Source organism: Euprymna scolopes, chromosome 8, assembly GCF_053919585.1.
Source record: "Euprymna scolopes isolate OS-2025 chromosome 8, ASM5391958v1, whole genome shotgun sequence".
NCBI classification, from domain to species: Eukaryota; Metazoa; Mollusca; class Cephalopoda; order Sepiida; family Sepiolidae; genus Euprymna; species Euprymna scolopes.
In genome coordinates this window covers 145,753,042-145,777,059 of record NC_136489.1, presented here as the reverse complement: position 1 = coordinate 145,777,059, position 24,018 = coordinate 145,753,042, and the positions used below count along the sequence as shown (strand labels likewise).

Below are 24,018 nucleotides of genomic sequence, written 5' to 3'. Positions count from 1 at the left end.
GGGTTTATTTACAGATTATCATTATTTCTATCATATATCGTTTTTAGAAACATCCCGCCTTTGCCAATCTCTTCAGTGAAACATTGTTTTTTATAGGTATTTAGCGAAATATAATAAAAATCGACTTGAAAAGAAGAAAAAAAAATGGAGCAATCATTTATGTTAAGTACGTAATGTTAAAGATGACAACTTTTCATTTCGTTTTTTTTTCATTTAAAAATGTCTACAGATTTATTTAGTAAAAATGTCTACAAATTTATTTAGTTTAATAATGAACTTTACTAATAGCAACATAAAATATTTAAAATGGAAATATAGTTAGGAAATTTTGCGAGAACAATTTATTAGTAACTTTAATATTGGTCGTAAATAGGTAATCATTCATCAGCCATGGTAGTTCTTTCAAAAAAATTACAATCAGACTGGAAAAAACTGTAAAAGGAAATTTTAGGATAAATAAAACCCCTAATATATCAAAGAACCAACTTGTGATTTTTTTTTACATAATTTAATGATTTGAATGAAAGTTTAAAACGCAGAGGCCACATACTTGGCTCTTATCTTAAAATTAAACTCTTCTTTCCAGAGTCATCCCTGGTTCGGTCGTAACCCTACTTCCGGAAGAAATGCTATGGCCGACGAATAAATACTTGCTTAATATTAACGTAACTGAAATACTACATTTTCTATTTAAATATTAAATTATATTTGGCGTAAATACGTCAAACATGAGTTGATTAGCCCAAATAAAATGTTTTCAGCTAATTACCAAACTATATTTCATTAAAAATAGTTTATATCACAAATAGTAATATTTAAGGAGACTGTAATTTGCAACATTTATTTTTAATTTATACGAAATAAAGATTTAAGTTCATTTTTAGTCTATTTTCATTAGTTAAAATTTAATTGTATTTTAAAGATTCATAATCTAACGTTAACTTGTAACACAACTTATTATGTTTACAAACTTAAAAGAGTTTTCAACGACTTTATGACAATTATGTAATTTGTTTTCGTATTTTTAAATTGAATCATCTCAAGTTGAATACAATATTTTATAATATTTTATAAAAGCAAAAAACAAAACAAAAAAAACAAAAGAAAAAACAAACAATAAAAACAAAAACAAAAACAAAACAACAAAAACAAACAAACAAATACAGACCGACTTCAGGCGTATTTGCTTTTACGTACCACAACGAAAGGTTAAAAAAAATGGGAGGGCAGCAAAAACAGATCTAGTGATGATAAGAGGAAGTGACTCTGATTTTCGAATCGCCTTATTATTGTATGTAACGAATATTAATCTGCAAATCCCGAATATCACAATCCGGTCCGCAATATCTCGACGACATGAAAAGGACTGAATAATCAAGTATCACAAAATAAGTTTACCCTACATTTGACTGACTAGTGTCCCTGGCGAAGAAGATCTCTCGTCGCCTAGGAACTGAATTTGTTTTTCGTTTCCTTGAGACGCGATTCTTTCATAATTCGTAATTAATTGGACTGTTTTTAAAAATAACGTTTATTAAAGCTAAAGGGTTCGTAAAGAGTTTCAGTCACTTCTAAGTAATGGTACAATATTGCATGTTGGAAGGTAGGCGTACGTTCCTGTATAATAAAGGCTGCATTCCACCACGTTGTTGTCAAACGTCATTTCGCTGACATGCATTTTCGGATTGAATTCCACCTGAAAAATAAATAAAATTAAAATAATTAAAGAAACATCATTAAAATCTACCTATCTACGTATACTTTGGGAATTATTTTAAAAATTATTGTAGGCGGTGTGATGATCTGGGTTGTCGGACTTGCTTGTTACATTTTCACTCTCCTTCACTACTGGAAAGTGGTTTCATCTCGGTTCTAGAAAAGGCACGTGTTTTGCTCTTTCCCTGTCACTCGCTCACTAATTCATGAGCTTATTTAGTTTTGTCGGTCACATGATGTTCACTCGCTTTTGAATAACGTGTTTCTTGCTGCTGCCTCTTCCTGCCCGCCACTTGTCTTTTTCTTGTCCCCTCGTTTCATGTTCTGTTTTGGTGAATTGTCAGATCTGGAAGACAAACCTTGTCTCCAACCTTGAGCGATTCTACACAAAGAGTCTGACCCAGCACGAAAGTGGGTAGCAAATGTCAAAAGGAGGCTATAAACTCAATGGATTTACAACCAGAAGATGACTACCATAACACCAGAGCACAATTACTGTGGGCTGCTATGCTCGTCAATTGATGCCTTCACCCTACTGCGCCGAGAAGAACATTTAACAGCAGTTTCTTACCAACAATATAATTATTCAAGACGAATTATTTTTTCTCATAACATTGAACATATTCCATTATAGCGGGTCCTGGATATGATCTTAAACTATATCCGATGTTAAGGTCCCAACTATGGGTTAAATAGAAACCGACTTGAAAACAACAAATATATTCTATTACAAGATTTTTCTTCAAAATCTTTGGATTCGGCATTAAATAACATGAAAATATGATATGCCGTAAAACAAAACCAACCAACCAACCAACCAACCAACCAACCAACCAACCAACCAACCATTATAGCAAAATTGCGAGGTGATTCTAGCGAACGCAAAAAACAAATGGTTCAAATTATTTACCCTTTTTTTTGTTTCTCCGGTTCGTTTCGATGCACTCCCTCCGTTACTTGCTAAAGTCAGCAGTTCAAAGTATTTTCAACCAAGGATAACCATTTCAAACCACAAAAGTAATAAATCTATGTCAAAAATCGAAGCCGCTGTAAAGTCAGAAATTCTTATAAAACACACAGCCAAAAGCAAGAGATACAGAGAATTCACCAATCATTTGTGCATGGAAGAACTCAAGAACGCCCACCCCACCACCCTTTGGCCGGGGAAGGCGAAAAGGACTCGATAACTCACATACGAATCTCCTTTATCACGCGCGTATATTCTTGAACAGTAGTGATAATCAGGCGAATGGAAATGATCTGCTAGTTACAGCTACACACGCACCATCAAAAAGGTAAACCAACACACATACGCAAAGCCACGCTGCCAAATACTCACACTATAAACGTATTGATATATACAATTCTAAGCCTTGTACTACTAACTCAGCATTTTTCACCAAACACGAATTTGAGTAAATGGACACTTTTATGATTGAAAAATAACTTTTATATGCCGATAAAACTATAGATATAAAATCGTTTTGTCTAAACTTTCTCAAATTTTCATTTACAAAACTCTTTGTTTTAGTTGGCACTTGCTAACTGGTGACCATTCCATTCTTAAATGTTTCTTTCGTAACTTTCTTAAACGTTGGTGTGGTTCTTGGCAATATCCAAAGATGTTATCATTGTGGAAAACTTGCCATATCAAGGCAAGGGACAGTGTTACACCATTATGACGAATGACACACCGAAGTGAGAAACGCTGCACATAACCTTTTTCAATGCTGACTTCTGAAAGAAAAACTCCGTTGATTAAAATATTGAAATTGTTGTCGCATGTGCGCTGATTGTGTGATAGCAAATACGGTCTTAACGTATGTAAGTAATGTCAAATCTAAAACTTATATCCAAGTTGTTGCTAAGATTGCTGGAAAAATGGTTGGATCATTCTATCTCTCCAGCAAGTACATGATTCCATTCTCTACCTATAGAAGAGTCAGATACGCTACCGGATCACTCTTTCTTGACTCGACCAAATACTACACTGATTTCGTAATCCAGTGGAGGATGATCTCTTTTGTTCTTTGCATTCCTTATATGACATAACGGAGGTTTCCTACTCAATCCATATTTTCATAGAAGATGCTCGACTGCGCTCCATCCCTGGTTCTTACGTGTAAGACATATACAGCAAGAACACCGTTTTTGTCTGAGTAAAATACGACACAAAATTAAACTCAGCAATGAAACATTAACACTTACTTTAAGGGTGTACTGTCCATATTTCATTCCGGTAATATCGATCCATTGACAGTCAATGTCGTGATAATAATTATCAGAACAGTTTACAGAAAGACCTGAATGATAAATATAAAAAAATTCATATAAGAATAAAAAGAATGTAAAAATATCAGTTACTTATGTTATGGCCGTTTATAAAAATTTTTTTGTTGTATGAACTACTGATCGTCTTGTAATGTTGATTTGCCAATAAGAAATAAAAAATAAGAAAAAGCGGAAATCCGCAGCGACTTCCAAGATGCTTCTTGCTTATAACTTTGGCAATATAATTGCAATGTATGTACGTGGTGCCTTAAATAAGTTCCAGACTTTTTCCGTATGGGCAATTTTAATGATAGTACACACATGAAACTCTAGTCTCCTTCGAAGCAATCTCCTCCGGCTGCAATACACGTGTATCGTTCCAACAATTTCTAGAAGGCCCCATCGAAGTCCTCTTGTGTAAAAGACCCTCGTCACAGCCTCTTTCATCTCATCAATTGTTCTATAACGACAGCCTCTAAGGGGTTCCTTGAGCTTAGGGAATAACCAAAAGTCACAGGGAACAAGGTCTGAACTGCGGGATCTGAATTAATCAGCTCGACCATCTCCCCGGTGTCATGACAACGTCTTTCTTTCTGATCTTTTCTGAGCAATCTTCGGACAAACTTTGCACACATCTTCTCCATCTTCAGTTCCTCGCAAACAATTGTGCGTACAGTTCCCACACTGACATCAAACTGTGCACTTATTATCTCTATAGACACACGAAGGTCGTTATCAATGAAATTCTTTAATCAATCAAGTTATTTTTGTTTGAAAACATAATTTCTAAAGTTTTTTGTAAAAAAAAAAAAAAAATAATACGTACAAATTCATCGTAGTTACTTACTTCTCTCATGCAAATACCAAGTAGCATAAACATTTTCCTTCGTACTAGCTATGAAGTTGTAGAATCTAAATAAAGATGGAAATTCACATCTCCAAATACTGCATCAATGCCAACCAACAGGTAGGTATGAACAAGTGATTTTTACTTTTGTTTCATTTATATGCTAGAATGAATAAGGCAGCCCAAAAGTCTACTTTTCATAATTACAATTTAAAAAGTGTCGTCCCAAAAGTGTACCCAATCAATTAGTGTTCGTCGTTAGAAATTTGTCGAACTGATAATAAAATGCCGTTGAACACAATTGGTGTATAAATAAATTAAAAAATGTATTTAAAACAAAGTCTTATTTCCTTTTCTTCTTACCTTGGTCTCCAAATCCGAGGCAATTGTATTTTGGGGTAATACCGTGAGGGCATCGCGTATCTTCTAAACAAAAACTGGCTTTGTGGCCTTGAGCAACTCGGTTACCCTCCGAATCTATAATATCGTAATGAGCGAACACTTCCATACTATGGTAATGCCTGCAAAGTGAAAGATCATAAAATATATTTTAAAGAAACTGGTGTCGTTGTAATGCACGAACAGATAACTTCGATATCGAAATTCCTATGCGAACTTTTTTTTTTTTTTTTTTTTAGAGAAAGTGAATATGAAATATAAAAGATATATAAGTTTACTTACCAAACTTTAAGTGAAAACCACCTAATTCAATCACACAAAAGTTTGGAAAGTTTAGCAATAGATTTAGTATCGGTTTTCGGCAAAGTTGACTTATCAAAACACGGGAAAAAATGGCGTCGATATATTGGAGATAGTCACTTAGCATCGGATCATTTCAAACAGTAAATATAGTGAGAAAAATTAATTACCGTATCATTATTGTTATTGTTATTTTATCAATTAAGTCCAAGGGAGATTTGCCACTCGAACTTAAAGATAGTGGTAAGATAAATCATTTTTATTACATTTTTAAAAGTAATATCTTCCAACAGAGCGAAAGTTTTGATGAAAAAGAAAGCTTCGATCAAAATCTAATTTTGAAAAACAAAATACTACAAAACAAACTAACTTGAAAACAGTTTAAGAATCATAAAATATACAAGTCGATAGAAAACTAAATTTGAAATGCTTTTGATAAAAAATTATATATATATATATATATATATATATATAAATATATATATATATGTTTTATTTTTTATTACCGTTTTATATGTTTTATCTCTGCAATAGTATTGAGCACTCTCTTCAAGTTTTTACTAATTACCAGTTTTACCAAATATATATATATATATATATATATATATATATATATATATATATATACATATATATATATATATATATATATATATATATATATATATATATATATATATTACAAGGGAATCACCACTTATATATATATATATATTACAAGGGAATCGCTACTTATCAAGGCCCAGAGGCCACTCGAGGATAAAGGTTAAAGAGTGTACAGTGGTCAAAAGGACAATATAGTAATCGTTAGAAGTGTAAATTTGGTAAATTAGATTACTGAAGGGGAACGACTCATCAAGAACTTGTTTACGTTGGACTTGAAGACGGTCATATTGTAGTCAGCTTGTAAGCAGGTAAACGGAAGAGAGTTCCGCAGGTGTGCAGTTCTAAGAAAGAGGCTTTGTTCATGAAAGCTGTGTTTAGGTTTAGGCACGGATAAAGAATGGGGGAAATCATTGATAATGTTTTCAGCCAGACGAGTGTTTCTCATGAATGTTTGGCGAGGGGGGGGACCATAGATTGGAGCTCAGACGAGTACTTGGCATGAAAATAACGATAAAACAGAGACAGGCTCGCAACGTCTCTTCTGTAAGAAAGAGGTTGCAGGGAAGAGAAAAAGGCATCTCTCACTAGGCTACGAAGTCTATTCTGAACTCTGTCAAGGTAGGATAAGTATTTCCTAGCAGCTCCTGCCCAGATGTGACAACAATACTCCATCCTTGGACGTACCTGGCTCTTATATCGGTAGAGAATTGCATCAGCAGGTAGATATCTACTGGATCGATAGAAGGATCCACCATTTTCCCAGCGACCTTGGCAACGGATTTGATGTATGTGTTCAATTTTAGATCAGGAGTAAAGGTCAAGCCCAGAAACTTGTCAAAACATGGAGACTTCTTAAGACGAGAGCTATTCATTTCATTTGATGCCAGACAGGGATCAGAACGTTGATGATGTAAAGATAGAAGCGTGGTTTTAGGTGCATTAAAAGTAACCAGCCACTTTACACTAATAGTAGTCGTGTAAATTAGTTTTATGCAAAAGGGGTTAAAAGAGACTAGAAGCATTTCATGAAAATTCGGAAACCTCTGATTTTTGTGAAACTTTTACAATATGCACAAGTATTAAGCATCCATTAATAAATATTTTCAAATTTTAAGTTTCTTTGAGGTACTTTAAAAAGTTTTCTGGAGACATAATATGGCCACAAACTCTTGTTTAAAAATTCAAATATTTCATATTTGCATTAAATTTTATCCATAGTCATGAAACGCAAAATAAGCAAGATTTCATGAATGTTAACTTGAATCTGAATTATTTTCTCAGATTCAAAATCATGTAATGGATTTTGATCGATATTGGAATAAGGAGTCTTGACATAAGGTTTAGTATCGTTATATCTTGATCTGAATCTTTATAAAGAGACATAAAAATTGTACAAAACTATTCTTGTCAAAGATTTAATTTCACCCGCCCTGAAATAGGTATTCTTTAAATTACATATAAAATTGAGGTAATAAACAATTTCAAATATCCAACCTTTTAAGAATGTAATAAAATGCTTATAAAACGTTAATTTTTACTGAAATATTGGCGTTACATTATAAGATATAGTGTTTTAAGTAGCATTTAAAAGCATTTTTTACGTAAATAAAAACAAAGTAAAACAATTTTATATGTAAATATGTTCATAAAGTATATATGATTTTGCAGTATTCAAACAAAGCCAGACTAAAACTACAAATAGTTATATCTTTTCCAAAAACAAGTGTCACGCTTAAAGAGAAAAAAAGGGGGAGGAAATGATGAAATCATTGGTTCTATTTTTGTAAGGGAGATTTCAGATTTCAGCATTTGTGGACCACCAAAGTTGATACAAGCACAGAATTCTCCGCACCGACAAAAGTGCGCCAAGCAATTATTTTTTATCTCGGCATTTAAGGAGTCATGGCTTTTTGGTAAAGCTATCAATTATCAGACTTAACTGCAAAAGAAATACAGTTCCTTTCAACACCCTATATTTTTCAATCTCGAAGCTCAGTGTCTTTTCGTTTACAAAGCTGCTTTGGGCATTTTGAACGAAACACAGTTTAAGAATCTTGACCAAATAAATCCATTTATTTTTATTTATGGTACTAAAATAGTTTTTAAACATATAAAACGGATTTCACATTACAAAATACTAATCGAAATAGGTACATGCAGCTCTGGCCAAAAGTTTTGCAACATTATAAAAAAAATCTGAGTATCGATAACAAACTATAATTATTTTTGCTCTCCCATTTATTAAAAATTAAAATCATTTTCAAGTAAATAAATTTATTTGCATTTAGATTTTTTCCAATAAAAATTTTCGTCTTCCTTTATTCTTTAGTATAGTATTTAATTGAATCAATGCAGAAAACGAATAAAACTAAAAGGAAGACGTATTAAGTATTACATTTATAAAAAAAATTAAATGTAAATAAATTATTTTTACTTGAAAATGGTTTGTATCATTATTTTAATATGATAGAACAAAAATAATTGTTGTGACTTGGAATGTTTATGATGCTGCAAAACTTTGGGCCACATACAGGGCATCTCAAAATGTTACTTCTACTGATCTGTTTCATGACACTTGCCTGTCTGCGCGTTATAAGCGTTGTTTGAACAATAATGATCATCAAGTTGAATATTCTTCAATTACATTTGTCTTCTTTATTTGAAGTTCTTCTATATCATTCTATGTTCATAAATAAGGGTTTATCATCATTCGAAGTGTGAGTACATTTTTGAGACACACTGTACATGCATGCGTGTTCTTTTTTAAACAACACTGGAAAAAGATATATCTTACATGTGACATTGATGCCATTCCCAGGCGTCTTTTGGGGCATTTGGAATGAAGTCTGCCTTCCCTCTATTATGTACAATGCTGCTAAATCGCAGAAGTCTCCGAGTCGATGTTATCCACGCTGTGTACGATGAATATGGTCAAATATAATTATATATACAAGACAAAGAGACAAACAAAAACAGACAGGAGTAAAAAAAAAAAAAATAATATACGAGGTGCCTCCAATAAGTTTCTAGATTTTTTGTACAGTTATTTAAAATTGTTGCAGACTCTTGAAAATTCAGTATGTTATTACTATACATCTGACCAATTTTTATGATTTGAAGTTCAAATGATTAGCTCCAGCATGAATTGGAATACACCCTACTAAAGCCTGATTGTCACAGCTGGTGCATTTCAAAAATGCAATCTGGACGTGAGGACACTTTAGAAGAATGATATGCAATAAAATTTTGTTTTTAGTTTGGAAAATGCCACAGAATGTTTCAGACTGCTTTTGGGCCATCTTGTATAAATCGAGAATCAGTTTCTGAGTAGCATAATAGATTCAAGGAAGGCTGTGGGATGATGAGAGGTGTGGAATAAGTATGGAATTCAAAACACCATAGTTGATTGGCCGAATTAAGAAGTTTATGGATATGGGCCGTTGTGTGTCTATAGAGACAATAAGTGCACAGTTTGATGTTAGTGTGGGAACTGTACACACAATGGAGATGTGGAAGATTTGCACAAAGTTTGTCCCACGGGTGCTCAGAAAAGATTAGAAAGACGTTGTCATGACCAAGATGAACATCAAAACAGTTCCTCACATTCTCTATAGTCCAGACCCTGTGACTTTTGGTTGTTCCCTAAATTCAAGAAAAACCTTAGAGGCTGTCGTTACGAGACAATTAAGGAGATGAAAGAGGCTGTGACGAGGGTCATTGCTCACACAAGAGGACTTTCATGGGACCTTCTAGAAGTTGTTGGAATGGTACAACAAGTGCATTGCAGACGGTGGAGATTACTTCGAAGAGGACTAGAGTTTTATGTGTATACTATCAATAAAAGTGTCCATATGAAAAAGTCTGGAACTTATTGAAGGCACTTCGTGATAATATTCTGAAATACTTAATAAAGAGCGGAAAACAGTATGTGCCACATTTCTGTTTCATGCTAAAAATCAAATTCTATTTTTCACGTGTAAAAAAAAGAAGCTATCTTAATTTTTTGAACTCAAAATTCAAATATTTTAAAATTAAATATTCCTTTATATGGAAATTGACTAACTTAAAACAATATATTTTTATTTCTGAATTGAATAAAATGTTGATCAATGGAACCTAGAGGTTTTAATGAAAAATATTAACACAGTAAAAATTTTGAGAACACATGGAATTATCTCAGATAGAATATAATAATAATAATAATAATAATAATAATAATAATAATAATAATAATAATAATAATAATAAACATTTGAACATCTATAAAGAGCAATATGAAACATTGGGAAACCTATTTAACTTCAGGCAATGTTGCATTAGGCAAAGTAAAAATTAAGAAAGGAATTTTGTTCCCTTGGCTTTTTCGTTATTAGCTTCATCTCGTTGACTCTTCTTTTACGGAATGTAAAAGCAGAATATAAACTTGGAAAAGTACTTTCTACAGCCAACTATCTTTTATACATGTTTTTAGAAGAAATGAGAACCAGTTTGATAGCCTAATAAATACAATCAGAGTGTTTAGTAATGACACTTAAAAAAAAAAATTCTTTCTTTGAAGATTATAATGCTGGGTATGGGTGCAGCCAAACTAGCTGCCAACATTCCCCTGCTTTTTATTGAAACCAGCCGAGAGCTCTTTTTAGTATCTTCGTTATTCCCTTAAATGCAATTTCTGGATCTCGTTTGCACTTGGTTCAGTAGGAATATTAGTTAGGTGATTTAGCATAACCAAATGTGATATTCTTGAACTTCCAACAACAGATCTGATAAAGGCTACACATATTTGGGGACACTGAAAACCGATAAGATAAGAACATGATTATTTTAAATCGCAACTACATAGTCGGAATACAATATACGCCATCAATGCCATAGCCGTAGTTGTCATTCGATATATCACTGGTATTTGATTGGAATATAAAAGAATTAAAATGTTTGGATGTAAAAACGCATAAATTGCTTACAATTTATGCGTTTTTACATCCATTTGCTAAGAAAGATGTGGATCGATTGTATCTACTTAGAAAGAAGGTGATTGAATCTTACTTAGTGTTGAACGTCTAGTAAATATTGAGGAGGGAAATCTAAACATGATGAAAAAGGAATTCTAAACATGTTGAGGAAAGAAATCTAAACGTGATGAAAAAGGAATTCTAAACATGTTGAGGAAAGAAATCTAAACGTGATGAGAAAGGAAATCTAAACATGTTGAGGAAAGAAATCTAAACAGCATGAGGAAGGAAATCTAAACATGATGAGGAAGGAAATCTAAACATGATGAGGAAGGAAATCTAAACATGTTGAGGAAAGAAATCTAAACATGAATAGGAAGGAAATCTAAACATGATGAGGAAGGAAATCTAAACATGATGAGGAAGGAAATCTAAACATGATAAGGAAGGAAATCTAAACATGATGAGGAAGGAAATCTAAACATGATGAGGAAGGAAATCTAAACATGTTGAGGAAAGAAATCTAAACATGAATAGGAAGGAAATCTAAACGTGATGAGGAAGGAAATCTAAACATGATGAGGAAGGAAATCTAAACATGATGAGGAAGGAAATCTAAACATGAATAGGAAGGAAATCTAAACGTGATGAGGAAGGAAATCTAAACATGATGAGGAGGGAAATCTAAACATGATGAGGAAGGAAATCTAACCATGAACAGGAAGGAAATCTAAACATGATAAGGAAGGAAATCTAAACATGATGAGGAAGGAAATCTAAACATGATGAGGAAGGAAATCTAAACATGATGAGGAAGGAAATCTAAACATGATGAGGAAGGAAATCTAAACATGATGAGGAAAGAAATCTAAACATGATGAGGAAGGAAATCTAAACATGATGAGGAAAGAAATCTAAACATGAATAGGAAGGAAATCTAAACGTGATGAGGAAGGAAATCTAAACATGATGAGGAAAGAAATCTAAACATGATGAGGAAGGAAATCTAAACATGAATAGGAAGGAAATCTAAACATGATGAGGAAGGAAATCTAAACATGATGAGGAAGTAAATCTAAACATGATGAGGAAAGAAATCTAAACGTGATGAGGAAGGAAATCTAAACATGACGAGGAAGGAAATCTAAACATGAATGGGAAAGCAATCTAAACATGATGAGGAAGGAAATCTAAACATGATGAGGAAGGAAATCTAAACATGATGAGGAAGGAAATCTAAACATGATGAGGAAGGAAATCTAAACATGTTGAGGAAAGAAATCTAAACATGAATAGGGAGGAAATCTAAACATGATGAGGAAGGAAATCTAAACATGATGAGGAAGGAAATCCAAACACGATGAGGAAGGAAATCTAAACATGAATAGGAAGGAAATCTAAACGTGATGAGGAAGGAAATCTAAACATGATGAGGAGGGAAATCTAAACATGATGAGGAAGGAAATCTAAACATGAATAGGAAGGAAATCTAAACATGATAAGGAAGGAAATCTAAACATGATGAGGAAGGAAATCTAAACATGATGAGGAAGGAAATCTAAACATGATGAGGAAGGAAATCTAAACATGATGAGGAAGGAAATCTAAACATAATGAGGAAGGAAATCTAAACATGATGAGGAAAGAAATCTAAACATGATGAGGAAGGAAATCTAAACATGATGAGGAAGGAAATCTAAACATGATGAGGAAGGAAATCTAAACATGATAAGGAAGGAAATCTAAACATGATGAGGAAGGAAATCTAAACATGAATGGGAAAGAAATCTAAACATGATGAGGAAAGAAATCTAAACATGATAAGGAAGGAAATCTAAACATGATGAGGAAGTAAATCTAAACATGTTGAGGAAAGAAATCTAAACGTGATGAGGAAGGAAATCTAAACATGATGAGGAAGGAAATCTAAACATGAATGGGAAAGAAATCTAAACATGATGAGGAAAGAAATCTAAACATGATGAGGAAGGAAATCTAAACATGATGAGGAAGGAAATCTAAACATGATGAGGAAGGAAATCTAAACATGATGAGGAAAGAAATCTAAACATGATGAGGCAGGAAATCTAAACATGATGAGGAAGGAAATCTAAACATGATGAGGAAGGAAATCTAAACATGTTGAGGAAAGAAATCTAAACATGATAAGGAAGGAAATCTAAATATGTTGAGGAAAGAAATCTAAACATGATGAGGAAGGAAATCTAAACATGATGAGGAAGGAAATCTAAACATGTTGAGGAAAGAAATCTAAACATGATGAGGAAGGAAATCTAAACATGATGAGGAAGGAAATCTAAACATGATGAGGAAGGAAATGTAAACACGACGAGGAAGGAAATCTAAACACGATGAAAAAGGAAATCTAAACATGATGAGAAAGGAATTCTAAACACGACGAGGAAGGAAATCTAAACATAAGGAAGGAAATCTAAACACGATAGGAAGGACATCTAAACACGATGAGGAAGGAAATCTAAAAACGACGAGGAAGGAAATGTAAACATGATGAGGAAGGAAATCTAAAACCGGTGAGGGAGGAAATCTAAACACGACGAGGAAGGAAATCTAAACACGATGTGGAAGGAAATCTAAACATGATGAGGAAAGAAATCTAAATATGATGAGGAAGGAAATCTAAACACGATTAGGGCGGAAATCTGAACATGATGAGGAAGGAAATCTAAACATTTCTGAAAATAATCAAACTCTTCTTCATGACGTGAAAAGGGAAAAGATACTAAGATCTGGGGGTTCAAATATGTTAGAGGTTGCAAGAAGGAGGAAAAAATTATTTGAAAAGAAACTACACAGTGTATTCTTTAGGAATACTAAATTTAGAGATAATGACTGTTGAAATTGGTGATCTTAAAAGATCTACCAAGAGCACTTTCATAGCAGCCCAAGAAAAGCCACTCGTACTAGGTCTATCAAACAACACATCGACAAAACTGCAGAATCACCAATGTACAGAATGTGTAATGAAAAGGAAGAAACATTAACGCATATTATACCAGAATCCCCTATGTTAGCACAGCATCAATATAAAAAAGTGAAGACACGACAAAGTCGCTCAGGTCCTACACTGGAATTTTTATAAACTCTATGAATTAAACCAAAATGAGAAGTGGTGTGAGCATAAACTAGAAGTGGTACAAGAAAACGACAATGTCAGTCTTCTTTAGGACATGATAAAATCATGAAAACTGAAACTGTATAATTCTAAGTTAACATTCCTGCGACCCCGCTTCCGCTCATTTTTTGCGTGTCGCTATAAATAGGCGCCACACCAAATGTGAGGGTCAAGGAGGATAGAAAGACTGATAAGAGAGAAAGCACTAACTAGACCTCCGCTGCATGAATGCAAAGAGGACTGGGACCTTGGGAAGGCTTATTGCCAGTCAAATCCGAGTGAAGACCAATGGTGGATACCAATTAGGAATCAATGGTAAACGGCTGTTGCGATAACAAATTTATCTGTAAAGGTTATCGAAAGAGGTGGAGAGTACTCTTTTTTTCTAACTGTATCGGATATATACTCGAAAGTAAAAGCAATGAAAAGAATATGCTGTTATCACAGTCCTACTAATCAATAGCATTGTCAATTCAGATTGAAATTCTTGAAAATGACTTTAACTTCATAAGTGACCTTATAAACCCATCGCCAGAAGTTGCCTTATAATTACCATCGTTGGTTGTTGGCCCTACGTACAAAAAAAACAAACAAACAAACAAAAAACAAAACAAAAAACAACAAAAAAACAACAACAACAACAACAACAACAACAACAACAACAAAAACAAAAACAACAAAAAACAAATAAACAAACAAAAAACTAAATGGTTAGAAAAGGCACCAAATGCTACGAGATTTCATGTCATAAGTTTGGAATTTTCCCTATGCTTATAAACGTGTCAAAGTTCAGTTCGGTCGGAGCGACCTTAACTCGAATATGTCTCGAATATAGTCGATAAAAAGATAATTATTTTGAATGAATAGTTTCAAATAAATATGGCGAAATTATTTTTATATCAAAGCATCCTTATGTTCTTGTAAAAATTAAGATAACGTATTGTCTTATTTATTAATGTGTTATAACGTGTTGCGTCATGTGATTCTCAGATATTGTATTAGATGATGGTTGACATTTAGCTTGTAGACTCATTTATGATCTGAATGCCATTTTATTCCACAAAGTTTTGTAAGTTATACTTCATATAGACGAATCTTTTTTTGCGAAATCGACAAATATCCCCTGGGAAAATATAGCAAAGCTTAAATATTAGAGCTGGGAAAATGCTTGTCCCAAATTCATACAAATAACAATGGTGCTACATTTTGAAAAGAAAAAAGATTTACTTCGTTGTGTTTCTTTTATTTCATAGGCCTGGTCAGCCAAACAATTTTCTTCCATTGCACAAGTCAAATAATAGAGAGGCCTGTCTTCAAGACGTATGGATTCTTGAAGAGCTCTTGCGTCTGGAACCAAATCAGGAAGTTCTGTGAAATAAAAGAAATGGAGGGAATGAAAAATTGCGAATAATACAAAGAATTTATTTATTTTGCGAATTGTTATCCCCATCTTCATAGTTGTTGCTGTTTCACAACATTTCGGCCAACTTATCCTTTGGCCTTTTTCAAGTAATTATCCCTTTGGGGCCTGAATTCTCACCTGGAACAGACAAATGCTCACCTGGAACAGTAGAGATTCAACAATCTCTACTGTTTCAGGTGAGAATTATCTAAAGATATCGATTTCAATCCTATCCAAAGCAGGTCAGAGGATTAGTTGGTCAACTATGGAAGGCAGTAATTAATGGGGATACAGTTAATAGACCCAGCATCCCTATTCTGTCGCGGTGTATCATCTGAAGAAGTCCAGAGCATGAATTGTCAGAAACTTGGCGAAACAACAACAACGATAAAGATGAGGATAATAGTCCGCAAAATAAAAATAAAAAACAAATAAATAAATAAATAGATACACAAAATACTCACTTGAAAGGATATATATATAGCAAAAATAGTAATTAGTAAAGACTTGAAGAAAGTGCTCAATACTATTGCAGAGCAAATATATATATTTTCATTACCGTTTTATCTGATATTTTGAGAGGACGCATCTTATTTACTGCGAACAACGCCCCCCCAATCCGCATAAATCTTTAACGTGTCAAACTCCATATGACACCTCTCCAACAAACCGCGACAGCTCGACAGCCCGACAACCCGACAGTCCGCTAGTGATCGCTACCTCCTTGACTGCTTCTATTTCCCTTTTTCCATTTAGTCATTATCTCTCTCTTTCTCTCCTCTACCCCCGCCTTCAAAGTCTTACGCATTTTACACCCTTCCCTTCTTTCTTCTTTTCCACCTTTCTCTCTGTGTCTTTCCTCTCTCTCTACTCCGATTCGTGCTTGGTTTGAATATTTGAAACTCCACCTTACCCTTTTCAATGTTTATTTAATTATTAAATCATAAATTTGGCAAATACAAAATTAAACATTAAAACTGTTGTCAAATCAGAATTGACTCGCCCTTTTCCCCCTGCTTTTTCTAATATCGTTAAAGTCTGACGAAGTTACTGGATCGTTGATACGATTCGGTAACCGAAACGTGTAACTAAGCAGATAAAATGGTAATATATATATATATATATATATATATATATATATATATATAATGATTGCAACGTCTTGTCAGACGAGTGCTAGTCCCTTAGACACTTAAAGATCATGAGTCCAAAAATGACTTCCATCGCCACAGGACCATTTTAATAGACAAATGCCCGAGGGAGTATCTATACATAGACGATGTTACAGAGTCTTAGCTTTATACGACAGCTAAGTCTCTCTCTCTCTCGGTTCAAAATGTTGAGATCCAGCAACAAGCAAAAGCAAGATAGCCAGCAACAAGTTAAACTGCAGACCAGCTTAATGCGGGTACTGGTCTCCCGCTTTATGTTTTTTTTTAAATCAGAGATTTGCTTCTCCTAGAAAGGTTGCCTTTATCACGGCAATATATCCCATGCCAGAATTATATGTAAATCGATATTTTTGTTCTAACTCCGACAGTTTTCAATGAAAATTTATGAAATTTAGCATGTTATATAGCAACACTAACACAAACGCAGATCGAAAATTTTAAGCTAATCTGCACAGTAATAAACAATTGGCAGCCATTTTTGTGATTTGCATTTTTTTTTCAGCGTGCCAACTTTATATGCAAACCAATGCTAAAATGTGGTGAAGTGCTAAAAGATCATCGAAACATTGATTATTCGAGGAATTTGTAAATTGAGAACAAAATCTCTGATAAAGAACAAACAACTCTAATATGGTTTCATAGTACAATCAATATCTTATATAATTGCCATTTTTATTGACAAGAGCAAAAAGCCTTTGGTCCATTGAAGATGTCAAACTTTCAATTTCATCTTTGGAGTTGTACTGCCTTCCTCCGGAGTAAATATTTTGTTTCAAGATGCTCCACAGATTTTCGATGGGATTTAAATCTGGAGAACAGCCTGCCCATCACATTATTTTCCCATGCCTGGCAAAACTCTCTCCAAATATTCAGTGGCTATCCTTGCAGAATTAGACGGTGCATTATCATGCATGAATACCATCTTTTTCCGGAATGCCAAATTCTTCTTCTTGTGCCAGGGTTCCAAGTGTTCCTTAATGAAGTCAATGTAGAGTTTGGCGGTAATTTTCACTCCATCTGCGACTCTGAATGGTCCTACAAGCTCATTGCTCATGATTGCAGCTCAGAACATCACACCACCACATCCTTATTGACGCATGCTCCTTTGGGGACGTAGACCTTCATTATGGTACCATCCTCCCCTCCACTCATCGGGTCCATCAAGGGTCGCTCGACACTCATCGGTGAACAAAACAGTTTGAAAATTCACCTTCATGTGATCTCTGGCCCATTCCATCCTCTTTTTCTTATGGATATCCTTCAATTGAGGGCGGACCTCTGGCTTCCAAAATTTTGCAATCGTCCTCAGGATACGGCAACGAGTATATATATATATATATATATATATATATATATATATATAACACGAGAAATGAAGAAAGTAAATGATAAAGATTTGAATTACGTGATTTTAAAGTTAAAAAAGCACAAAATATTATAATTAAAAAGTAGCAAAAGTTGAAGAGAAATATAATTCATCGCAATACATGGCAGAAGTGATATATCTTCATGTTATAGAAACCGTTCACCCTTGTCCACGTGGAAATCCTACGCTGTCAAATGATTATAAGCAAAATTAAATCATATTTGTAAATGCATCAGTCAGTTCAAGTCACGTCCGGTTTAACCAGTTTCTTGTTTTTCTTAGTGAACGTTTAGTGAACAAGACTCCTAACACTCTGCTGCCATATGTTTTCTTCCTCGACACAAGTTCACGCAGTACAGAACTATGAATAGAATGTGAATGTGATACTCTTGTGATACTGAGCCACTGTTGACGAATCATTCAGCTCAATCGTCAAATGTAGATACCATTTTAATGACGTTAGCATTTTACAAAGAGAGGTTCGTCTTCCGCCAACGTACAACACCGAATGCTTACCCATTTAGTACTAAGCTCAACGTCGGTAATTTTATAAGCACCAGCATCTCAACGTGATAATGCTGTAAATTAAATAGATAAAATTTATAAATAATTCAAACAAATATAATTTCTTATTTTAATATAATGTAATACATTACCAAAACCAAAAAGAACTACATTTTAAATGTAATACAATTTCCTAATTTGAACAGTGGAAAAGGACATTAAAAGGACAAGCTGAAATGAAAACTTAGAAATGTGACTGTCTCATAAACTAATAAAATTTTCTTTGCTTTAATCAGTTTCAATTCCCTTATGATATTCGTCATCACCAATCCATCGTATTAACTCTAATAATAATTAACACAAGCTGAAAAGCAATAAAGAAATTCGTCTATTGGAGGAATCGAACCTGCGCCCTAGAATCAGAAACTATCAATACACACCACTGATCAATCAACTTTTTAATGCTTTATTTTGTTTAGGTTGATCGATATATTTCATCGCTGTGATTTGTTTGTTGTTATAATTCGAACAGCGTGGACATAGAAAGAGTTCCCAATAAAAAAACAACGTTCTTAGTCATTATGCACGAGATGTATGTGAGAAGTAAGGCCAGGGTTACCTCCTCAAAATAATTCTTCTCGGTTCTAATGGGCTTTTCCGTGTATGCTTCAAAACTATCTTCTATAGTAGATAGATAGATACATAAAGAGAGAGAGAGAGAGAGAGAGAGAGAGAAAGAAAGAAAGAAAGAAAGAAAGAGAGAGATAGAGAGAGGGAGAGAGAGAAAGAAAGAAAGAAAGAGAGAGAGAGAGAGAGAGAGAGGGAGAGAGAGAGAGCGAGAGAGAAAGAAAGAAAGAAAGAGAGAGAGAGAGAGGGAGGGAGAGAGAGAGCGAGAGAGAAAGAGAGAGAGAGAGAGAGAGCATATATAAGAGAATACAGAATACAGAAACATTAAATACATACCATCTGTACAAATGACCCCAGCTACGGACGCCCGCTTGCTGCATTTCACTTGGTTGTAATACTCAAACGTTTTACAATCCGCCAGGTTGCTCTCATTACCCTCACAGCGGATTCGTGCAAATATTTTTGGCAAATGCGTTCCACCATAATAATTGACCTACAACGAGATAAAGCGAGACACAAAACATTGATGACGAGAATCCCATCGATTCTATAATTAACAAATTCGGTATGAATTCCACTGAACGCATGACTTTGGTGTTCTTCATTTTTTCTGCGATTTATTCAAAAGAAAATTGTTAATTTCTTCATCCATTTGATATTGCATTTACCTAAGACAAAGAAAACAGCAATTAATTGAAAACCATTTAAACAAAGTAAAAATATAAATAAATCATGATTTAGTATTTACACTCATCCTGCGTCAACGTATTTTTTTCAGAGAAGCTAAACAGTAGCTAAACCTACCTGACGTTACCCGGGATGCAGTGAAGTCGTTTAAGTTTTTGATTCTTATTTGTTTGCACATATTTAAAACTTAAGGTAGATAACTTCTATTGAATTCTTCAATTTAAAATGAATTTTCACTCCTATGATTTTTATTTTTAGGTCATTATTTAAAAATGTTTTATATTAATCAGCTGTTTGGGCCAGGATAAGTATTAGAATGTATTTTAGTAAAGTACGTTATCGTATTGTCAAAACAGCACAAAAATAACAAATGAAAATTTAGTCAACTAAAAAGTTTGATTTGTCAGATGTTTAAATACCGTGTAAAATTTCGACAAGATAACTTTATATGTTAGATTAAGATTCCTGTTAAAGTATCGATATCAATGAAGGTTTTTATAAAAATGATACATCAAAGTGTTTAAACATAATTTAAATTTTATTTAGTGAATTTTCTTGCTTCCAGTGAAAAAAGAACTGAACGTGTCATGATTATTTGTCTGAACTTACCTGTTATACTGTTTGTAAAAGCAAAATATCTCAGCATATTTATGTTAGTGGACGTACAAGGCGCCCATAAAGTCTCTTTACAATTTGAAAGAATTATTATAAAAGCAGGCTTGTTCTAGTTGTAGTCAATGTTTTTGATCAAAAGGGCGTCACTTTGAATGGTCCCGATAAATGGCTACAATTTATCTCGTTTTTTAGAACAAAATCGCTTACACACACTCAACGAAACTACATAACCAATAATGGTAAAGATCTACCACAACGTGAATCCTTGTATGGCACCAAAATGAAAATATGGAAACGGGAAAAGTTTCCTTTATAAATGATCTTGGTCGCGATCTCCGCTTTCTATCTAACACTGTCGTTGTTTCCATAAACGTTTGCGCTATGCACAGATTTGCGGTCATCGTGATGCATCTCCTCTGTACTTGGTTCCGATTAAATAGACGTGAAAAACACTAGAATGGCAAACGAACAAAAGAATACATTTACCTTAAAATCGATGTTTTTTACTTGTTTAAATTACAAACAAAACAATACAGCGTATACGTACATTTGTAACTTTGCAATCGCAGATCCTTCATTAAAAATAGTTCATCTAAAAAATCAAAAGGTTTTACTAATAATTTAAAAATACACAGTTGTATTTACAAAACGTTTAGTTATACTTTTATTTATAACACGTTTTATTTAATCATAATGTAAAGCAAACATTCTACTGTCGAATTTTTCATTATTTGATTAGATCACGTGACAGGTATCATGAGATTAAATTAAAGTTCAATATGTTTAAAAAATTATTAATTGGATTGTATAAAATATTTCTTTAAATATTGCATTATTAGCTATAAAAATCTTTAATTTGACATAAACGGTAGAGCCAGACGTCAAAAGTAAAAAAAAAATGGGTGTTAAAACAAAATGTGTTCTTTATAGTAGTTTGCTAATTCTGTGGTGCCTCAAATTAATTTAAACCGTTTGTTCTGTAGTTTCGTTTGGTCTGTGCATCGGATTTTCTCTCAATAAACCATGTTACACACTGTGCCATCGATTTCTTAAGGAGTTCATTCAAGATGACCCCCCTTCAACCAAGGGGATGCCAAAAACACAAAAATGCAATTAAAAAGTTTAAAAAACACTGATTACAACAGAACAAGTCTGATTACGATTTCTTATCAATAGCTTTTGCAACAATTCTTTGAAGGAAACTTTATACACGCCATGTATATATGGAAACATCTGTTTTGCTAACAAATAAATGCAGTTTTAGTTTTGTTCCGTTCAATGCAAACGAGGACATGCAAGAAAATTATGCAGTGGAAAAGTCGTGAAGAAATGTTTGAAACTCATGGCAGTAAATGATGCCATTACACAAATCCGCCAAGGACGCACATTCGTGTGTACTTTGCTTTTCAGAGTGATAATCTCCATAAAGTTTAGCCCTTTTATTTCCAGTAGAAATTGTATACAAGAACATTCTAGGCTATTTTGAGTGTGCGGGCATGAATAATAATACCAACTTCAAATCATTTCTTTTTTTTCGGTTTCTACTATCTAATTTGGTTTCAATGAACTTTCTTATTCTCACGTGCTCTTTTTAAAATCATCTCTTTCACCTCTGATGATTTGAATCCGCTTTCAAGAATGCTCAGCTATTTATAGTTATCATGTTCACCTCTCGATTGGAAAAATCTGTGTTCCGATGTTTCTACTTTTTACTTTTTATTTCTTTTCTATATCATGATTAAAGAGCCTAGTTGTGACCGTTAATGCGATCCGTTTTTTGTCTATTAGTTTTCACTAATCATCAGAGTATGTTAGTGAGTCGCATCATAGTTTTGGCAACAAACAGTTAATCTCTCTGAAAAATGCCTCTCTTTAATCTGTCAGATGTTGTCACCAGCTATTAAGTCCAGTCTTCATCTTCATGCAATAAATTATCTACTTTTGTGATTGCGCCATATTCTTCCTTGCAGTCGATCCATGACATAAAAATGTTCTATTCTTTAGCTTTTTACTATCGTTGATGTATAGAAGGTAATTTTGTTGTCTTGTTGTTCTCCGCCATACTTTTACCTCGGAATGTAGTCTTAGTACAGGGTGGACGATAAAGAAAACGGCTTTATTTTAAAGAAAAGCTACAGCTTCATTAAAAATTTTTTATTGAAAGAATCAATTCAGGTAACTTGATTATGTAATAGCGCTGACATACTTTCAATGTAGACGCCTGTAGCCTCAATCACCGCCTCGATACGGGTTCGGAACTGGGAGCATTACTTTCCCACAAGCATCAGCGGGCTCAGCGAATACTCGGCGGATGGCGGCGATCATTTTGGTTTTCGTGTTGTGGGAGGTCATGTTGGGGATGTTCTCGACGTATGACCAAACGAAGTAGTCCAGCGGATTCAGGTCGGCGGAAGAGGTGGGGAGGGACAGCGAGAGAAGGGTACGGAGTCGTAGCACTTTTTCTGAAGCCAAGCCTGTGTTTCTTTGAACTTGTGGGGCGGCGTCGAGTCCTGTTGCCACATCCAGGGTCTGCCAGCAACCACCTGATTGCACCAGGGGATCACCACAGTCTTCAGCACATCCAGGTACACTTTGGCGTCGAGTTTCAAGTCGACTTCGAAGATATGAGATGGCATGTGTGGCCCTTACTCGAAACCATACCAAAGACTATAACCGTAGCCGGAAACTTCGTTGAGCTGCACCCTCAAGCGTTGAACTGTCCGGATTTTCATTTTGAGGGTGTTGGCAATGGTCCTGTTGGCATAACTTGGATCGGTAGAGAGCATGAGTTTTACAGCGACGCATCTTCGATTTCGCGCGTTGAACATTGTGTCCCTTTCAGATATGATAGAAGGTTCCTATCACTTTTTGGATTTGTACACAACTGGCCAACTAGTAGATGGTATGCCACAAAAAATAGAAAACCGGTTTTCATCAAACGGAAATGGAATCATGTCGTATTTTCTATGGCGACAATTTTATCGTTTCACCCTGTAATTCAGCGGAAAACTCCAACGTTCTTTAAAGTCCCGTTCTCAAAGAAGAGACGTTGTTACTCTTTCCCCAATAAATGGCGGTTTCATCTCATTCCACTGTTAAAATATGATTAATATAAAAATGGTGTAAAGATTGCCGAGGAAGTGCCCCCTTTGTCTCTTCCTAAAGTCGTTTTTGTATTAGTCAACGAATGCTGTCTTAGTTTTGTCTAATTTTTGTCAATGTAACAAACTGATTTCAATATTACCCTAAATAATACAATTCAAACATCTAGAAGATGTAACTTTAGTGCTTGCTAGTTACCATATACTTTATACCACACACACACACACACACACACACACACACACACACACACACACACACACACACACACACACACACACACACACACATATATATA

The 24,018-nt window shown here is 34.1% G+C and overlaps 1 protein-coding gene across 3 annotated transcripts in view; it reads right to left on the bottom strand.

Moving 5' to 3' along the window:
• Positions 1-201: 201 nt before the first annotated feature.
• The window catches only part of LOC145283812 (uncharacterized), a 225,560-nt gene continuing 201,743 nt past the window's right edge, over positions 202-24,018 (bottom strand). For all 3 annotated transcript variants that reach the window (XM_080132899.1, XM_080132901.1, XM_080132900.1), the window contains 6 exons: positions 19,653-19,809; positions 15,473-15,613; positions 8,934-9,051; positions 5,198-5,355; positions 3,925-4,019; positions 202-1,696 (listed from right to left, as the gene is read on the bottom strand). In XM_080132899.1, coding sequence (XP_079989025.1) covers positions 1,562-1,696; positions 3,925-4,019; positions 5,198-5,355; positions 8,934-9,051; positions 15,473-15,613; positions 19,653-19,809 — 804 coding nt within the window. In that variant the 3' untranslated portion in view covers positions 202-1,561. The remainder of the gene's footprint in view (positions 1,697-3,924; positions 4,020-5,197; positions 5,356-8,933; positions 9,052-15,472; positions 15,614-19,652; positions 19,810-24,018) is intronic.